Source organism: Anabas testudineus, chromosome 4 (genome assembly GCF_900324465.2).
Source record: "Anabas testudineus chromosome 4, fAnaTes1.2, whole genome shotgun sequence".
In the NCBI taxonomy this organism is placed as follows: Eukaryota; Metazoa; Chordata; class Actinopteri; order Anabantiformes; family Anabantidae; genus Anabas; species Anabas testudineus.
The window spans coordinates 6,653,872-6,673,860 of record NC_046613.1 but is presented as its reverse complement, the minus strand read 5'-3'; the positions used below and the strand labels follow the sequence as shown (position 1 = coordinate 6,673,860).

The window sequence follows — 19,989 nt, the reverse complement described above, 5'->3', positions numbered from 1 at the left end:
GATGCCAGATGAGAAATGACAGCATGGATGGAGCTGAGGTCAACAGTGCAGAATTGCACATCCATGATCCACCTAACATACAGCTAAAAGTTTAAAAATATCCAACACTTCAACTGCAACCCGTTTCCTGTCTGTTGAAGCCGACTCCAGGATGGAGGGCTGGAGTTTTGGAGAGAAACAGGCAGACAGACTCAGTTCAATCAGTGCAGACTGAGATAAAGCGTTCCTCAGCACAGCATGGTGCAACAGTGCCCCCAAATGTTTAAAAGTCCCACGAGCCATAAACCAGAATAAAAGATCAGTTCAATGCAAAAAACTCTATCCGCCTCTTATGCAAACTCTAAAATGTGTTTACATACAGGTCAGACCCACATTAAGTTGCCGCTATAGCCACTCCAGCCAAACATGTATTTTATTGTAGCCCTGTTGTGCTGGTTAAACGTGTTCACCCCACTCCGCTGTACCGTGTCCTCATCCATGTGTTAGTAAGAAACTAGACTAAAATCAGATGGGTTGCTTTAATCTAAAAAAAGATACAAGAAAACAAAGGGATAGGTTTTATCATGATTGTTCCTAACATGCTGCAGTGAAAAATGAGACTGAGCAACTGCACAATGTCAAAGCCAGTTGTTTTGCTTTGAGTCCCATCGGATAAATTGTGATTGCTGCATTCTGCCTGGTCTAGAAACCGTCTGTTTACCTCAGGATGTTTTTTCCCTGCTGGAGCCTCCTGAGTCAATTAGTAGTGGATGTAATGTACTGTCTTTGGCAGTATTAGAGGGATGTGTGTTTCTCTGTGTGTGTGTGTATGTGTGTGTGTCTGCTCGTGAATGTGCATGATTCCGTTTCTCACAGTGTGAGAAAAGTGCGGGAGGTTTTACATGGCCCTGGGGTTTGTGGCTGCAGAGCAGCTCTCATCTGGTGAATTACGCCATAATCTGTTACAGCCTATGTGGCAAAAATAAAGGTTCATTAATTCCCTTATGTTTCCAAACACTTGGAGTTTCACATTAAGAGCTCATACGATCTCTATCTCGCTCGTTTTTGCTACTGGTAGAAAACCAAAGCAGCTCCTAGTCTGAGTGTGATAAGCAGGCAGGGTGTCGCGTGCCGGGCAGACTGAGTCCAGCCGCAGTGACCAGCATGTGGCTGACTGGCGGTGACAGGGCGGAGTGCGGGGACTGTGTGTTTGTGTCTGTGATTGGGTCCCACGTCTCCTCTAAATTATAGCTCTCAAGCTCTGCGCCAAGCCAACCCCTGACACACACAGTAGAAGAGAGAAAATGCAGATAAAAGACAGTGGAGACGGTGGCTTAAAGTGGAAAAAATGTGAAGGGAGATGACTGGTGTAAAAGCTATTGTAAACATTTAAATGTACTGACATACAGTGGAGGCAGCTGCCCGTCCATCCTTCCTCCATTGAGCTGTCCCTCAGGAGTTCATACAACTCACCCAACAGTCCAGATCTGCCACCAGGCTGCTCAGCTGGACAGAAACAAAACAGGCCCACATCACAGTCTGTGAGGAATAAGTTCAGGCCTCATTTCTCATTTAAAACAAAAGATTTATGTCTCGCTGGTCCCACAAACAAAGCTCCAAAATCAGGCTGATGGAGCCAGACCAGGGCCCAGCTTCAGTAAAAGTGACGGACTCTGACGGTGGATAAGCCACACAGTAGTGGTCAGGCTGTAGAGCACATCCATTATCCTCCATAACTTTCTGGGTATTAATAGATTTGTTGTAATGTCAGCCCTGGTGACACCACCTTCTCCCTTTCACAAAATGTGAACCCTTTATTGAAAATGAGGAAGTGAATGTGAGATTAAGAAGATGTAAAGATGTAAGGAATTCAATTTCAGGCTACTTTTGCATAAAGTTAAAGGATTCATTGAACCTTTCTGATTGGTTTTTCAGTACGTGCGTCATCGTCTGTGCACACTTGTTCTTCTTCGTGTTTAGAGTCACATTTCCGCTCTGCTTGTTACAGACACCTTTCACACAGGACAGAAAAATGGCAATAAAAAGAGAGCCAGAGATAAACTTTATTCCGTCTTTCCCACTCAACTTAAAGCAAATTTCCGTCTTTTAATAAACAGAAATCTTCCGGTGAAGCCTTCCTAGGATTCATCATTGTCAGCACCACAGGTTACAAAGAGCATGTGTCCCTGCTGAGATACTGTACATGCGCGAGCGAGCTGGCAGGCTTAGACGAAGCACACTCATTTCCAGAATGCCTGTCGAAGCTTTTGTGAATTTGCTCCAAGTTTTGTTGTTGTTTACATGTTCAAAATCCTGCCAGCTTCTCTGAGGTTAAAAACATTCTTGTTTGTTTTCCAGCAGTTCTACTACGAATCAGTAATAAGCTTGCTCTACATAATTTAGAGTCAAAGTTTAGTTGCTGTCTTCTGACTTTTAAGATTTACAGTATGTGTTTTGTTTCTAGAGGTTTGCTTGTATCCCTTCCAGCTTTGCGTGTTATTTGCGAATGCAAATTTGATGTGATTACATATTTGTAAAATGAAGCACATGTGTGAGCTTCTAAAAAAATTCAAATTCGTTTTTTCTGGTTGCTATAGTAATGATGAAGTGGCTGACATCTATGTAAGGTGACTCCAACTGAGAGTGGCTTGGCTTCACTAGAACAACTGACCTATAGCCAACAAGGCCCCCCACCTTCCACCTTCCATACCTGCCCCTCCCCCTGCCCTCAGGCCCAGAAAAAGCTTCATTGTGTAGGCATGGAACGAAGCAAGCGAGGACTGGTTCTGGTTAGTGCGCTGCGCTGCATCTGAAACACTCACCTTCCTCCAGGGGTTGCATCTGGAGCTGGTTTCCTGTTCAGGCTGTGCTGGGCAGGGGCGGAGTTTGGCCCGGCTCTGTGATTGGGCAAGATTGAGCCTTTATGGACCCCAGGATGGTTAGGATTGCCAAAGAGTAATCTGTCAATCACTGACATGTAGATTCAAACCAGAACATAGTGCTACGCAGAGCGCTTATGATTGGTGACAAAGGCCTGAGCAAAAAGGTAGCTTGATGCTTTTAGTCTTTTACCAATAATCCAGTGGCAAATTTAGCACCAGCCAATCTGCCGAGTGTATTCAGAGGACAAAGACGCGTTGTGTTCTAAATTTGATCCAAAGTCAGCTTTTCTTTGGGAAATATTATGTCATGATAAGAAACTCTCTAGCAATTTAAAGTCATTTGAGTAATTGCAGGCTCTAAAATTAGCATTTGTTTGGACAGAGTAATGCCACTGTTATTTAATCATTGTGTGTAATGGCCACATTAAATCATGGCAGCAGGACCAGTGCTTTTAGGAACAGTGTCTAATAATAATGTTAACTTATGTGCCATGTGAATTTAGCAGTTTTTATTTCATTGAGTTTTTATAGGGGGGAAATTGCTAGAACGTTTTTTTTTTATGTTAAATGAATGCTTTCATGAAAAACTTACTCAGATCATTGATACCCTTGGTATCCCTTGGTCCCTCTGCTTTATTATTGATGCACTTATTGTATTTTAATTTTGGACACTAGGTGGTCCAGATGACACTGCAGTAAATGCTTAGTTTGCAAAGTAAGCCACTTTGACAGTGGTCAAATACAATACACAGTACACAGTGCAATACTTGTTTTATCCAAAGCATCATGGAAAGCATGCAGTACTCTGCTCTATTCTGTTCCCAGAGGTGTACAGTACACCACCTTTCCAGTGAGTCTCTGTGCCAGTGCCATGAGTCAAGAATTGTTCAGTTTAATGTCAGTACCGGAAAGAGCTTAAGTCAGTATTCCCACTCAGCTTCACTCAGCTCAGTCTCAGTTCTCTTTCAAACAACCTCTATTTTCGTGGCGTGCAGTTGACAGCAGCTTTAACAGACCCCATGAAAGGACCCATTTATAGCACATTTAGTTATAGTACACAGCTTCCACTGACACAAACTGCACAGTGCACAGTTTACACATGGACAAAGGCACCACAAATCAAAAGAGACAAATAAAGCATCTAGTGGGCAGAATGAGAGATGTGAAAAAAGATTAGTGCAATTCCATTATTTACCATTAACTGCAATTTCACATTGGATTTTACAAATGTACACTCACATGTGCAGTAACAAACTTATTAGCTTGCAGCTCTGAGCTATCAGGAGTGGCCAAACGGTAACTACTGTAGTTTTGTCTAGATCTGTGGTTCCAAATCTGGATGTCAGGACTGTTGACATCCTGAAGAGTCATGAAAAGTATACTCTTGGTCCCCCTCCTCTCTACTGACCCATACTTAGGAGCTTCTGTTGCCAAAGTTGCATGGCAACAGGTGCTTGTGATGCTAGCGCTGGTCAAAAATGAAAATGTCATTTCCTGACAATGGCACGCTTCCTTGAGAGCCTGGAGGATCATATGAATGTCGTCCTGGACGTGCACAGACAGACATGTAGATCAACAGTTCCAAAATGAGAGTCAAAAGAGAAAATGTGCAGTCGTTTGCATTTCAACAAGAAAGCCCTAATGTTCTTTGTCTTTCTCTCCTCGTGGCTGTCCATCAGAAAATGAGCAAGGGAAGGATTCCAAACAATGTTTGGCAGTTAGAGTGCAACTTGGAGAGGTATTTGATTTCACAATTTTAAGAAGAAAAATGTGTGGTGGGATCGTTTGTGAACGGCCCCGGGGGCGAGCGGTTGGCTGCGGCAGACAGGGAAGAGGCCTTGTTGGAGTGAGCAGATATAGTAGGAGAGTGTGTTCCTGTGATACCCCACCAGTCAGGAGGCCGTGACACCTTCAGCAGTGTCTATTCATGCAGCAACAATAGCTGCCACGGTGAACTTGAATTGGATTTTACATTTAGGATCCAAGAAATCACTAACATCAACAGTGCCGCTGAAGTTGCTCTTGCGTTGTTGCATTGTAACAGATTCCACAGAGGTATGGCTTTGGCTCACCATCTTTGGGTCCGATTGTAGTGCGTCTTTGGCTTAGGCGACAGTTTTTCTGGGATTTCTTTCATTTCCTCTTTTAATATTTATATCTCTTTCGACTCCCATTTCTTCCACACTGTTTCTGTTTCTCCCTCCCTTTGTGACCCCATTGCCTTTCTTTTACCTAATCTACCCTATTTTTCCCTTCGATTTTCATGCTGCACATCGGACAGATTAGCTCCACACCCTTGCTTTATAGGTCTATGAGCTCACCCTTGTTGTGAGAGTGGCCAGTGTTCTGTAAACGGTCCTGTGATCTACAGCATGTTGGAGCAGAACGCAGCCATTGCAAAGGCCTATTCAGACCCGCTCAGACTAGCTCACTAAAACAGGTCACTGCACCTAAACATTGCCTCAAATTTTGGCTTTGTCAGGGTGTCTGTATGTGTGTGTGTTTGTGTGTGGACGATAGAAAGTGAGAGAGAAAATACTTCAGGAGCCATGCAAAATACAGCAGAGGAATGAAACAAAATGAAGCGTGGCCTCAGCCACTCTCAGAGTTGTAAAATTAGCAAATGGAAGGATGAGCTCACTCACACCGTTCTTGTAATTTAAACAAAGTATTTTTACTACAAAAACAAGGTTGTCAACAAATAAGAAAATAGACTAATTACTACTAATGGCTGGGTCGTATGAGAGAGTGTAACTACTCTTTAAATCAAATGCCATAAACTCCTTCTATCGTCCCTTTTTGTGCACAGTCGTCCATTAAGAGGAAGATGTTCGAAATAACATAAAACCAATGTAATCTCTGGATAAAACTGGAACAGCCTGTGCAGCCAGCAGTAAACGTACTAATGGATTTGCTTACTAGCAGGAGCGCTCGCGTGGCTTCCCACCTTGGTCTTATGACCCTTGTCTTATAGGTCTGCTGAGAGTTTCCTTTTGGAAAATAGCTTGTTGTATTTTTTGTGTTTTCTTACCACAACATTGGTAAGTATGAAATCGCAGCCTAGAGAGACTAACAATAGATGGGAACCAGGTAGTCTGGCTCTGTCCACTGGGAACAGAATTTGCAAGTTATATAATTTGTTTAATCTGTACAATAACAAAAAGGAAAAATGACATGTTGTGGTTTTGCACTGGGTTTTGAGCTTGCACCACTTTTCTGACTTTGAGTCTAACTGTTAATGCCCTTAAAAGCACAATAGAGGAAAGTTATAAAATGTTTTCTTTCTTTGTGCTCAGCTAAGCTAACTGAGGGCTTCATAATGTATGTACAAGATATGAAACTAAAATAACTCCTGGCAGAAAAGCTGAGACATTTATTTTCTGAAATGTTGTAACTAATCTTTTAATAATTACAGAAGTCATTAAGTAATGAGTGAAAAATTAAAAGTTAAGTACGCGTTGTTGTCTTTTGACTAACAACCTGTTTTTAATGCACATTTTGTCTGTGTGTCACAGGCTCTTGGAGACTCCAGTTTTCCTGCAGTGCTGAGGCATTTGCTCCCATTGATGAATGCCCGTGAAGGTGAGGACAGCTCGGGGTCGAGGAAAAGAGAGGATGAGTGCGGGCCCGATGAGCTGATCCTCTTGCTGATCTACCTGTACTCTCTGGCCGACGAGGCCCAGCCAGCAGACCAGGACACCGAGGAGAAGGAACTAAAGAAACTGGAGAGGGAGCTGATAGGAGCGCTCACCCTGGTCATCACCCGAGAGAAGGAACTCAGCCCCTTGCTCCAGAAACTCACCGGTGAGAGAAACACTCGCAGCTTCATGATTACTTCCAGGAGCATGCTCAGTTTGCCAGATTCGCTGATGGTCTAAAAGGAAAGCATTAGAGTAAGAAAATGGGAACAGCTGATTGTTTATTTCCACTTTCTACCTTCTGTGCTGTTAATTGGGGGGGATTTTTTAGCAAACTCTTAACAACCCATCATTCTCGCTGACTCCCTGTACCACACTTTTTTTGCACGCACACATTTTGTGGTCAGTTTGGCAAGCAGCAACACAAAAAGTCAGGTGTGGGAATGTTTGTACTTGAGCAAGTGTGAGAGAGAAATGATCCTTCACTGTAATCTCTACGGAGCCTCTGCCATGACAGTGAGCTTTACCTAAATGCACAGACACACAAGAAAGCCTTTTATTTGTGGTGAATTGGCAGCAACGCGTGTGTGTGTGTGCGTATGTGCTCGCTGTTTTTTTGGTTTCTGTGTAAGTCTTTGCTGGTTTAGCTGAGTTGGTAACTGTGTGGTAGAGCAGCTCAAGGCCAGCTCTTAAGATGAATTAACCATCTACCTCCACCACCACAGCCAGCTGTACCTCCCAGAGTAATATCGTCTTTAACCTTGAGCCCGTACACACACGGCCTACTCCCCTGCCACATAGTTCATAATTAGAGCTACTTTTAGTTATGGCCCACTCAGTACCTTAGCACACACCCTGACATAATACACTGCTGTTAGGGTTTTCATCGCATATTGCACATAAGCTCATATTATATATATATATATATATATATATAGGGTTGGTAAATCCGACTAAAGCGCTAATAAAGATTGTTGATCCATCCTGCTCTTTTTTACACTCCCTCTCTCCATCTTTTTCTTTCTCATACTCTCTCTCTCTTCCTGTTCTGCTTGGCTAAGTGCAGCCAGGAATCGAGGGGCCTCCTGGCAGACACAGTCTAAAAGATGTGGCTCATGTTAAAAACCTGACTCTCTGTTATAAACACTTCATTGGAAATTACCCTGTCATGGTGTGCCAGGTGTGTTTTAAACAGGAAAAAAAACAGTGTGTGTGTGTGTGTGTGTGTGTGTGTGTGTGTGTGTGTGCGCGCACAAGTACACATGCCCATTCAGAGTAATTCAGTGCACCTCTCTTTTACATCTGAGAGTGTGTGCGCGCACGTGAGTGTTTGTGTGAGGGTTTTTATGGCAGCCGTTGAAGTGCTTGGCTGGAGTAACGTGAGGCAGGAGGTCGTCTTTCTCAGCATTCAGAGCAAAACATTGATTGTGACATTCTCTCCAATTAAAGGACTCAAATACAAACCAGACGTGGAATGAAACCTGGGCGCCATGAGAACAATGTTTTTACAAATTCTTCTGTTTTGTTCCCTTTGGCTGCAATGAGCAACCAGAGCACACTGCAGACGCACATTGCATCCACAAACAGGGTGCAGAAACACAAAAATAAAACACACATGCAAGGCTTCCAGAAACAAAGAAGAAAAGGACGAGTGAGTGAGGAACACTAGTGAGTTTAGTACAGTAAGCAGGATATTAGCCTCCTAACGTAACGTACCCCAACCCGCTAACAACCTCCGTCAGGGAGCTTAATTAAAGATCATCTTCAGGAAATTGTGTTTCTCAGACTATTTTGTAAAGTAGAATGTTGACTGTTACAGACTTGGTACACTAATAAACTACAGCGTCCATTGTAGATAATAAAGAAATATGTTTTTATTCAAGTGGCATAAAGCAACAGAATATATTAAACTTTGGCTTCACAGACGGTGCTTCTTACTATCATCAGCTTAGTGCTGAACTTGGTCGTATAATAATGGTAATTTCTCTACAATAAGAAAACGCCTTTAAATGACACACTGAACTGCTTCTTTACATCTGAGAGATGTGCAGAGCTGCTAAAACTGTGTAAACCAGAGTGTTTGGTTTTCCAGGCAGAAAAAAAAGTGTGTTATGTCTATATGTTTGCGTTTGTTTACAATCCAGTTCAACTTTATCACCACTGTGTGTGTGTATGTTTCTGTGAAGTGACCATTACTATACTGTATATGTGTGTATTGTTGTCTCAGTGTATGGCTTTGATTAAAGGCCTGAACGGTATTTATCCAAAAAATAAGGTTCTTCTTATTGCAGACTAGGAAGTGAGCTCTTAAACCAAACGCTCCACAGCCAACACCACATGTGGAAAGAGCCGGATTGGTCGTGGGCAATGCAGCGGTGGGAGAACAAATGATAGGATTGGATAAGGAACCCAGTGCTCTCCCGAAAACTATGCTCCGAAAACTCAGCTGATTGGCTGCTGCCAGGCAGTCTGTGGTGTACACGGGTGGTGTGTGTGATGTGTGCAGGTTGTAAATAGCAGGGCAGTTACTGTTAATCCCTTGTTCAGATGTGGCAAAAACTACACTGATCCTCGTAAGAGAGCAGAAATGAGTGTTCCTCAGACTACTTTATGAATTTGTTTTCTTTTCAGTCCTGGTGGATTTTGGTTTTCTTTGGTGCAATATCAAAACTCCACTCACTTGCTTCTTTTTTTTTCATCTACTCTCTCAGCATTGGGTAATGTAGACTGTAGAAAACAGGCCAACCCTTCAGCTGAGGATGTCCAGCTAGCCCAGGGTGATGGATCATGGTTTGTCTTTGCTCATGTCAGTGCGTGGGTGTTAAACTCCAGTAGTGAGAATGTGAAATCCCCAATCCCCAGATGGTGATGATAGTGATTTACCGGCAGGAGTGACAGAAGAAGACAAGAGGGTTGCTTTTGGGCTTTTTAACTGTGATGGTTTCGTGTAATGTTCTTCTCTCTTTCCTTCTGACTCAGAAACATTTATATTTGTGGTGACCAGCTTTAGATTTGTTATTCATCCTGTCAGTGGGGTGTGCACAGGGCAAGGCAGAGGGGAGCAGTGGGAGAGATGGACCTCCCCAACGCTGCTGTTTGGGTTGGCACAGCAACATGGGCCAGTTGAGGTACGTGAAAGGGATCACACATAACTCTGGCCACCAACTCTCCATCTGCTTACTTCTCAAATGTTTCTTTTCTTTGTTTTTTTAATTTCCTTTTCCATTTCTCTCTCTCTCTCTCTCTCTCTCTCTCTCTCTCTCTCTCTCTCTCTCTCTCTCTCTCTCTCTCTCTCTCTCTCTCTCTCTCTCTTCTACCTCCATCTCTGTCCTCTCTCTCTCTTGGACACCCTAAAGCATCTAGCTGGTTGTAAGGGGAAGTGGAGCATAAATTACTCTAATGATCGCGCCTGATTAAATATATTTCCCCTGTTGCACAGTCTTTATGAAATTAGTACCAATTATTTTTAATTGGTGGTCTTTCTTTACTTCCTCCTCTGTTACACAAACACACATGGACACATACACCCATACAAATATATAGGAGGCGAAAACCGAAGACCCCAGGGTGAGCAAAGCAGCCAGTGGCGTTGTTCTCTCTAGTTCACTTCATCAGATAAGCTGACGACACGGAGTTCAGTCTTTTAATTAACAGAAGCTCATCAGCTCCTCCCTGCTAGGGCCAGACAGGCCTGGTTAACAGGCACGGCCACACACAGAGTCACGAACAGACCCCCAGTCTTGCACCCCATCGAGTAAGCTCCCAAGTCAAACTTGGTGGTTGAGCCTCCATGCTTTCCTTTTGTGTTCTGCTTTCTGTGCTGATTTTGGATCCAAACTAAAGCATGAAAGTTTTAGCAGCAGTTGATAAGGAAGCATACAGGCAAGGTAACAAATGGCTACAGTTAAATTAGAATAGCTGCCTGGCAGGAGAGTTGAACTGGCAAATGCATTTGGAAACTTCTCTTTGACCGTGGAAGAGGCAGACTGTGTGGGAAAATTAGTCCAGTAACTTTCACCTTTTTCTGCTCCACTTCTTTTTAACTTTAATATCTAATCAGTCTTCCCATTAACCTAATATGCAATTGTGCTGCCTTGAGAATTTGCTCTGCATGTTATAATCTTGCAAGTATTTATCTGAGTGGAGGAGAATGTGCATAAACAGCTGGAGTGGCTGGATAATGTAGTGGTAAGATCGTCGCCCTCCATGACAACAAAAAAACATGGGGACGTGTTACAATTGATCAGGTACAAGTCTCTAAAATGTGTTTAGTTCGGTCTCTTTCGGCCAGAGAACATTGTAAACTCAAAATGAAACTGAAGAACCGAAACGCAGCACAAAAAGCCTCTTGGAGCCGTAAAACCTTTACAATTTCAGTTCAGTGGATTCGTTTTGACTTGGCAGTAAAAAAGTGGGGAAAAAACTGGAAATGAAAGCAACTTCTAATGTTTGCTTGTGTAGCTTTGATGTATTTTTTTATGAGTGTCAAATAGTTTACCGTCAGTAGTACTGCGAAGTACTGGACTGTATGCAGAAACAGAATCTGTAGTGTTGTCAGTCAGTCAGTATTGCAGTCAGTAGTGTCCACGGTTTGTCGGATGAATTTCACAGAGTCGGCCCCGAGTGTAGTTAACACCCCTGTTTGTTTTATGGAGTGTGTTAGCGCTCAGCAGAGAATTCCTCTGCATCTTATTTATTACAGGAAATGCACATCATAAAAGGCTCGTAAGCACTTATATCTCTGCTGGGAGTTGGGCTTGTAGAATGAAAGAGGACACTATCACGATCCCGCACAGACTTGCAAATACATTCACACACACACACACACACACAATCGCAACAACAAAGCGAAGGCAGGAATCCATACCAGACGCACATACGCGAGCTAGCTCCAGAGGGACTCTCTCTGAAACAGTGGCCCCTGGCCCCTGCACACGCATCAGTGCAGACTGGGGTCAGCCCGTGACCCTTGATGGAGGGTCAGTAAAGGAGTCCAGCCCATGTACTCTGCCCGCTCGCCTCTCTTGTCTTCTGCCTGGGACACTCCTCAGGGAAGATATCCCTCTCTGTCTCTATTCATAACTTTCTACTTTACAGTCTGCGCCACACTTAGACCCAGAAACCAAGAATTTAAAGAAGGCGCTCGTGTTTTGTGCAGTACTCTTGTGTTTCAGACACAGATGGCCATAGAAACAAATACCTTGGCTTAATAATATTCATAAATAATTGTGTAATAGGTGTAGTAGATAGTGTATGAGTCTGTTCTTTACCAGATCCTCTTGGTTTTTACAGTATATCTGTGTTTTATCTGTTGGTGCGGAAGAACTTGTTTACATTTAGGATTCCAGACAGCAGTGAAAGATGACCTGTCCTAATGTACCCGCTTTCCTCCCCAAACTGTCCCCTCGCTCTCTGCTCACCCCCTCCCACCTCCCTCCGTGCAACTTCTCGCCCTTTTTTTGGAATCCAAAGAACTCTCTAACCTACTTTCACCTCATACTCCTCGCTGGATGTCCAGCTGTACTCTTGGTGGTGTCGACTGTCAGTAAAACACTAGATGCCCTGTTGATCTTCAATGACTAGTTTTAAAGGCTGTTGCTGTTGCTGTTTTCAGAATACAAGCCCCTCAAACAACAACAGGAACAGAACGATGGTTTTGGTGGGACCGATCTAAGTAGTCCTTGAAGTGCAAACGTGTGCGTTCGGTTTGAGGTTCTCCTGCTATTTTCTGAGTTCTCCTGGCAAGAGAATTCCTCCACGGCCTCAGCACCAGATGGAAGCTCTCCTGGTGCTATGAGCTGGCCGGGTCATTTCCTGTCAGGAGGCCTGGTGTTAATCAAGCTGGGAGGAACGCCCCCTACTCCCCTACCGCCTCCTTCAATTCTTTTGCATTTTTTTTGTCTTTTTTTTTTTTTTTACAGCCTCTCTCCTTGTACTTACTCATCTAGCAGAGCAGCTAAGAAATACACATTTTTTTCTCCTCCCCCTTTCCCCCCTAAAGTTTCAGTTCTTTTGTCTCCTATACCATACCCCTGCTTTGTTTAGTACATGTCGTACTCCACCCTGAGTGTCTTTAGGTGACTGTAAATCAAGAGGAAGCAATGGTCTGTGTTATCAAAGTGTCCCTATGGAGGACTGCAGCTCCAGCCAATAGATAGAAGGAGATAGCAAGCAATGAGGAGAAAGGAGTCTTTCTTTACATGTGGCCGGGTGTCTGGTCACTTTCTGTTGGGTCTGGTGGTGTCTTCAGGAGTATGATGGACACAGTCCGAGATAGGATTATCTCCTTGCTCCTCCTACTCATCTGACCTCCACACTGACCAGACACAGGGCCTACAATCTGAGGGGGGCTTTAGAGGGAATGTTTGGACTCCATCCCTCCTGCCTAGTGTTCCCGCTACGTCTGTCTTATTGACTTAATGGTCTACGTGCCTCATCTGCAGTGTTCAGTGGAGAAAAATTGCCTAAGCTGTGTTTATCCATGGGGTCATTTACTGCTCACGGAGGGAGAATCTGAATGTATATGTAGCTCATGTATCCTGGTTTTGGGCTGATGCATTAAAACATCATTCAGTTAGGGAAAATTCAGTTAAGCTTAGTATGTAAACTGATGTAAACCACTCCAGGAATGAAACATAGACTTGTACTTGGGGGTACTTTAGCATGAAAACATCTTATTCTATTAGCTTTCATAGTTCACTGTTGGGTGTTTGGGGTTAATATCCTGCTGCTCCTGAGGCAGAGCTCTTTGACACTGGGCAGTATGTGTCTCTTCTTGGTCATCTTCTGATTTCATTCTGACCTGTATAGATTAAATAGACCCCGTGCCCAGTACAGCAAAGCTACAATAGCATCTTCATCTTTTACTGTTCAGTGTGGTGCACACAGTGACACCAGACAACACAGTGACAACTTGAATAAGTCGAATGACTACAGTACAAGAAAGAAGACGCCCGTGATACTAATTGAAGAGAGTAGTGTGTTTGAAACATCATTCTTAAAAAAGTCTTCAAACGGTGGATTGTGATACCTTCAAAAAAATCTAAATGCCAAAACTTTTCAGGAAGATTCAAGGATTGTTACTGTTGTTGTCTAAGGAACTAACTCTGGAGATCTGTAACTTTAGTGTGCAGTGATCCAGATCTCATCTATCCAGATCCCACTTGTGATGCCATAACTGCCTAATTTCAGTTGATGCCTACAATTGTTTCATTAACTATCCATAACTATAGAGTGTTCCAGTTATTCTGTCCACCTATGATAGATGGGTTTCTCTGCTGTGCTGAATAGACTCAGTGTGTTATGGAAGAAGATAGCTGTCATTTAAATGCTATTATCACAAGTACCTCTATGACTGACTTATTTTTATTTTTTACCTCTATCTCCATCTGATTTTCTGCCTGCCTCTCCATCATTTCCCCCTTATCTTCACTTAGGTCTGGGTGCATGTTGATCCTCTCAGGCGGCTTCTTACTGTCTCTTGCTCAGATGCACACAAACACACACTTCACCGTTCTTTGATGCTGACAGCTGCTCGCCGTCTGCCTCGTGTCTCTGAGCTCAGCACTACTACATCCGACTCAGCCAACTCTTGGTCCAGGTAAATGTGCAGTGACGGAGGCATGAATGAACTGGCTGTTTTCTCACATAGTGAGAAACATTTTGTCAAAGAGGACAGTCGCTGCAGTTATCACCATCATCCACATAGCATGAGTGTTTACATGGTCATAATTACTGTCTACAGCAAAGATTGCTGCAGTAATACCAGCGTAAATTCAGCGTCCCAGAAGAAAAACACATTAGAACACACATATATACACACCTCCCTCATAACTGCCCCCTCTTGCCTGAAGGTCAGAGGCCCCTGTAAATCGGTTGCTTCTAGCTCCCTCTTCACATTGAAAACACTCACTATTTTTGGCCATGCTTTAATTTCCCCCTCCATACTGTAGTGATAACAAACCCTAATAATATCCACTGTATGGGATGTGTTATTTCCAGGGATAGATGTATGGTTTTAATTTTCTCCTTGTTCTCTTTTCCACGCCCGACTCGTATCGTAAGACTTTCTCCTCACAAATTGCTGCTGGAAGTGTTCACAGTTCCTTAGTAACATTGTGCACAGTTGTACACAACCTCTCTCCTTTAATGAAACGCTTATTATTTATCGAGTGCTGACAACGTTACATTGGTTGCATGATGTTTGATTCAGATCTTGGAAATGAATCATAGAGTGTATTAAACACACTGAGGTTATTGTTGAATGGAATCTTAAAATAATCTTTGGAATATAGAAGTGCTCATAGAGTTTTGATTCATGCTGAAGAGCTACTGTATTAGACAGCCCTCTCCTGTCTGTATCTCTCTCTCTCTCACACACACACACACACACCCAGCACAAACATCTGTCTCTCAGGTGGGAGAAACTGCTCACTGGTAGGCCTCCACATACAGTACCAGTCCAGCAGCTGGGCGCACACACACAAACACATCAGCAGCTGCCTGACACTTTCGCTTGAACTTGATCTAAATGATATTAAAACTAGCAAGCCTGTTGTATTTGGGGTGGTGATACACTGGGTTCCCGACCCCTCCGTTACAGCCCTCTGTTACTCGTGTGGGAGCGGACCAGCACGTTGTGTATTTTGAATGACAGGATTATGATGTTTGTGTGTTTCTAGAGTGCTGGTATGTATTGCGGGGGTTGTTAGGAGTGTAGTGTTTTATTTGTGTTATGCTAACCCATTTCAGTAAGCGGTACATCTCTTCAGCAGAGGATTAGAATTAATAGAGTTATTATGGTACTCTGGAATATGATACACACACACACACACACTCACACTCTCACACACACGAGATGTTCTCTTACCCATGGGTGGCATCAACATATCCAGGTCAGAAATTATGAGTGGTGTGTCTGCCAGCAGTCACCATGGCACTGGCCTCATCCACCCTATAATTCACTTTGATGTGGACCTCAACCCAGCAGGATGTGATGTTTGTGTAGGATGCCTGCCTAGCTGGTTAAGTATACAGTATGTTATAAGTATGTTCCCATTTGGTTCTGGGTATCAGTGCGAGTCCTCATGCGATACTGTCCATCTTGGGGGACTAAAAGAGGAAGCAGTGCGGCGATTAGGAGGATCTGACATTTGCAAGAGGGGCTTCCTGTGATAGGAGCCTTCCTCTGTGTCTGTGGGACTCACCAGCTTATCTCTCCCCCACTCCTCCATTTGGCAATGCCTACCTTCTCTTTACATTACACTCTTGTTTCTCTTAGTGTTGTCTAAACACGCCAACATGTAGCATATTTTACACATAGTTATTCAAAAATCAAAAACAGTTCACACAAATTTATGTAAAAAATAAACACATTTAATATATTTTATATTTAAGAGCATCTGTCAATGATTACATTAAAGTGGTCCAGAGTATGCTGTGAGCAGGAGTAGTCAATCAAACGTACTCTTACATATTTAATTGTACTTACTCAAGAACTATCTAACCCTCTAATATTTTTTAATGCATTGGTCAGCCAACATATGAAAACCTAATACTGTGTTGTGGCCCATCGAGGCATGGACTCAAGACCTGAAGGTGTCTCCTGGTATTTGGCACCTAGGCGTCACCAGTGTATCCTTTAGGCCTTTTAAGTTAAGTGAAGTGGGGATGTATAGAAAGGACTCACATGGTGCACTCTGATGTTATCTTTTGCTCAGTTAAGTTGTGCACACGCACCCAGCCATTCACATGGCAAAAAAAAACATCATCATTAGACCAGGCCGCTTTCTGTTCTTGACAACTATTGGTCATAGCCAGCATCAGATTTTTTGAGATCTTTGTGCTACACTAGCTCTGTGGGATCAAACTGTCAAAGGCCCTATGTTTTGCGTCCTTCTATCTGTTCTCTTGCTGCCTAATACACTGTATCCCAGTCTAACAACATAATGAGTGTTATTCACTTGTCATTGGTTTCAGTGTTGTGGCACCAAAAATCCCCACTGGGAATTCTCCTGAGGGACGGATTGCCCATGTTGCAATGACAGATTTCCATGAAGGAGCACAGTGATTGGGTGATGTTGGTCTGTGTAAGTGAATGAAAGATAATGGCACAAACACTGCACAGATTTTGACGGGAGGGGGGTGCAGTGATTAGTTGGCACTGTCTTCACATCAAGAAGGTTTGTGAGCATACATTTTCTCTAGGCACCTTGCAGTCCAAAGATATGCAGGTTAATTGCCTGTAGGTGTTAATGTGACTGTTTATCTGTCTCTATGTGGCAGCCGTCTGACACACCGGCCACATTTCCAGCGTGTACCCTACAGCCCCCATTGACAGCTAGTAGCTACTATTAACCTTAGGATGTTTTGTGAATCTGTCTCACTGCGGAAATCTGACTGTCTCTCCACATAAAACCACTGTTAGTCTTTATTGGAACTGTTTTTAATCTTCACAAGAACAAGTGAGGATGTCGTAGTGCTTTTTCACCGTGGTTTCAGTTCCCATTAATCTCCTCACATCTTGTAAGTGGAATGAGTAAAAAGGCAATCTCTTTCCAAAATCGATGTCCCAGTTACTCTGGAAAAGCCACAGACGCGTCTGCAAACGGTTACATTTTAAACTACTTTCTACTGAAGAAATTGATCATATAAAGACTGCATGTCTTAGTATGTCATTGTGGTTTTAGTTCCCACAATGCCCCCCACAACCTGAGAGATCCTTCTAAAAAGTCGTCTCATCCCTCTGCAGTCTCATCCCCCTCCTCACTGTGGGACTACAGCATGATACGACCCATCCCTCCTGCTATGTGCTACTGTCCCTTCAGAGCAACATCAGAAAGTTGATCCACTCCTAATGCAGCAGTCAGTTTTCTGTGTGGCACTTCTAGAACTGAAACTCAGTTTTGCTCTCGTTGTTCTCTGCAGCTTCGGCTTGCGAGTGAAGCCCCGGTCAACACCTCATCACTCTCCTGTGCGGAGAAGATGTGACTCATTCCACCACACAATAGTGTGCGTCTGAACGAGCAGATGGGTGTGAGTCACAGTTAAGTGTATGCGCACACACAAAAGAAATATAAAAGTGGGGGCAGTCTTTGAAATGTGCTACAGTATATGAGCAGCATATTGTCTGCTCTGTCTTTCCTGCATAGTTTTGTGCTTTTAGGGAGAAGAGAAAAAAAACATTCCAGATTAATCAATGTGTGTGTGTGTGTGTGTGTGTGTGTGTTTGTGTGTGTGTGTGTGTGTGTGTGTGTGTGTGTGATGTGTGCTGCGCCTCAACATGTGGCTTCAATCTTTTACAGCTTTCTGTCGGGTCCCACCCCTCTTTTACCCTTCACAGAGCCTTCTTCATGGTCGAAAACAAGTCATTTCATTTCATACCGGATTTCACATCGGATTCGTCCTCATTTTTTTATACCACTGTAGCTCAAAGTCGGAATATCTCTGCAGAAAAATAATCAGGTTTTGTGAAAGAGTGTGAAATTGGACAGACTGTTGTCAGAGAGCCCAGGTTAAGATGCGTCTGTGTGTATATGCCTTTGTGGCGTGTTGAATGATGAGCCTGTAAACAGACCCGGAGGCTCAGATATCAGTGGAGTTTATTGCTCTGGTTTCAGTTCTGGCAGGTCTGAGTTGTTTGTTTGGATTTCAGGTATCAAATGAAACCCACAACTCTCCCTCACAATCACATGTGTATTCCCTCAGTCTGACCGTACAGCAATAACTTTGCAGAGTCAATAAACATTGTGAACGAACTTGTTCACACAAATACACAACTCATTGTCCAGCAGGGATAAAATCTCTTTTTCTGCTTTCCGCAGGCACCCACATTTTCTTTTTCCTTCGCTTCGCTGCTCACTTTTTCTGCCTCTCTCACTTTGATACGCATGCTACATACATACACAAAGCTACTGCATTCCCATGCTTTGTCCCAGGTCAGCTTGGTTTCACAGGTCAATCACTAATTCTGCTGCGTGTAATTCAGACCAGCAACACCCAGGGACCACCAGAGGGTAGAGGCAACATAACGACCTCAGCCAAAATGTCACTGGCCCATCTCACACACACACACATACACACACGCTAACACAAACATACACAGCCACCACCCTCACCAGCCTCCTCCTCCACCCCTGCAGCCTTTATCAAAGTATCTGAGCAACATCACCATTATCTATCTGTCTCCCATGGGAGCAGCCAAGCACATAGCACAGTTATCATTCAGCAAACACACACACTCTCTCTCTCTCTCTCTCTCTCTCTCTCTCTCTCTCTCTTCACACACACTCGCTCATACTCTCCGAGACACACACACACACACACACTGCACCGAGTGAAGATCAAAGGTTAATCGTGTCTTTTCATCAGCTGCACCACCCTCTCCTCTAACTGTCCTCCTCCTGTCTAATGGTTGTGTTTATAAGCGTGTGCGCAAGGTTGTGTGTACATGTGTATGAGCAGGCGTTCGTCTGCGGTTGTGAGAGCATTTCTGTCGTCACCAGCAGATGCTTTGCAACGTTTTTCTTTTTTGCTCACATGCAAAAAAAAAAAGAAAAAGTGAGAGTAAACAGTCCTGCCTTCCTTTGCTCAGTGTTTTCCTCTTTCTTTCTCAATCTCCGGGATGTTTTCTCTTATGAAGCTGAATTCTGTGTTTACATTAAATGATTTAATGGGACCCATGTGTTTCTGTTATATTTGTAAAATTGGCTATTAATTTGATGTATGCTCCAATAAAGTCTATGTAATAGAGCCTTTCTATAATTTGCTAAGTATGTGAGACTTCAGCTGCACGTTTAAGTCGGCGAGTGAACTGAAAATCCTGCTCTCGACTGTTTCTTATTTCTTTTGGTGTTGAGGAGGAAAGAGAGAAGGGGGGGATGGAGCATTTCAGAGTCTTACCCCCCTGTGTGAACCCCAACCCTGACTGAAGCAGAAAGTGTGTATTCATTCAGGAGGTGAACGTTTACCCTAAACCCTCTTCTGCACCTTCAAATGGAGATTTGTGAAATGGGTCAGGGGCCCAAAATGGCTGTGAAATACTGCTCAGTTCAAAGCTGGCGTACTGCTGTATATTCATGCTTAAAGCATATATATCTCGTGTCTTGAGCAGCAAACCTTGAAAAGTCCACAGATAACTCTGAGTTACTCATTTGTGATTGTTTCCCTCACTGTTTTGCACCGTCATCTTTCAGAGCTTTTCTCACAACACTAAGTTTCAAACATCATAATTACCTCAATCCAGCCGTTGACATTTAGAAATATTCCACTGAGGGACTTTTCACATCAGCACTTGAGCCAGTGCACTTGAAAAAAACAACCAGAAAGTTAATTATGCATTATCTTCAGAGAGTTGAGAATATGCAACCACGTTTTTGTAGTTACGGACATCTGTGCTCAGACTGTAGATATGATACTGATAATGATTGTTCTCCTAATATCTCATGCACAAACCACTGGGATCTACATCCGTCATCGTGTGTTCTGTGGAG

At 43.4% G+C, this 19,989-nt stretch overlaps 1 protein-coding gene across 1 annotated transcript in view; it reads left to right on the top strand.

The window, feature by feature from the left end:
• scfd2 (sec1 family domain containing 2) overlaps nt 1-19,989 on the top strand; it is a 75,023-nt gene that overhangs the window by 28,550 nt on the left and 26,484 nt on the right. Inside the window, exon 5 of the mRNA XM_026345760.1 lies at nt 6,377-6,665. Coding sequence (XP_026201545.1) covers nt 6,377-6,665 — 289 coding nt within the window. The remainder of the gene's footprint in view (nt 1-6,376; nt 6,666-19,989) is intronic.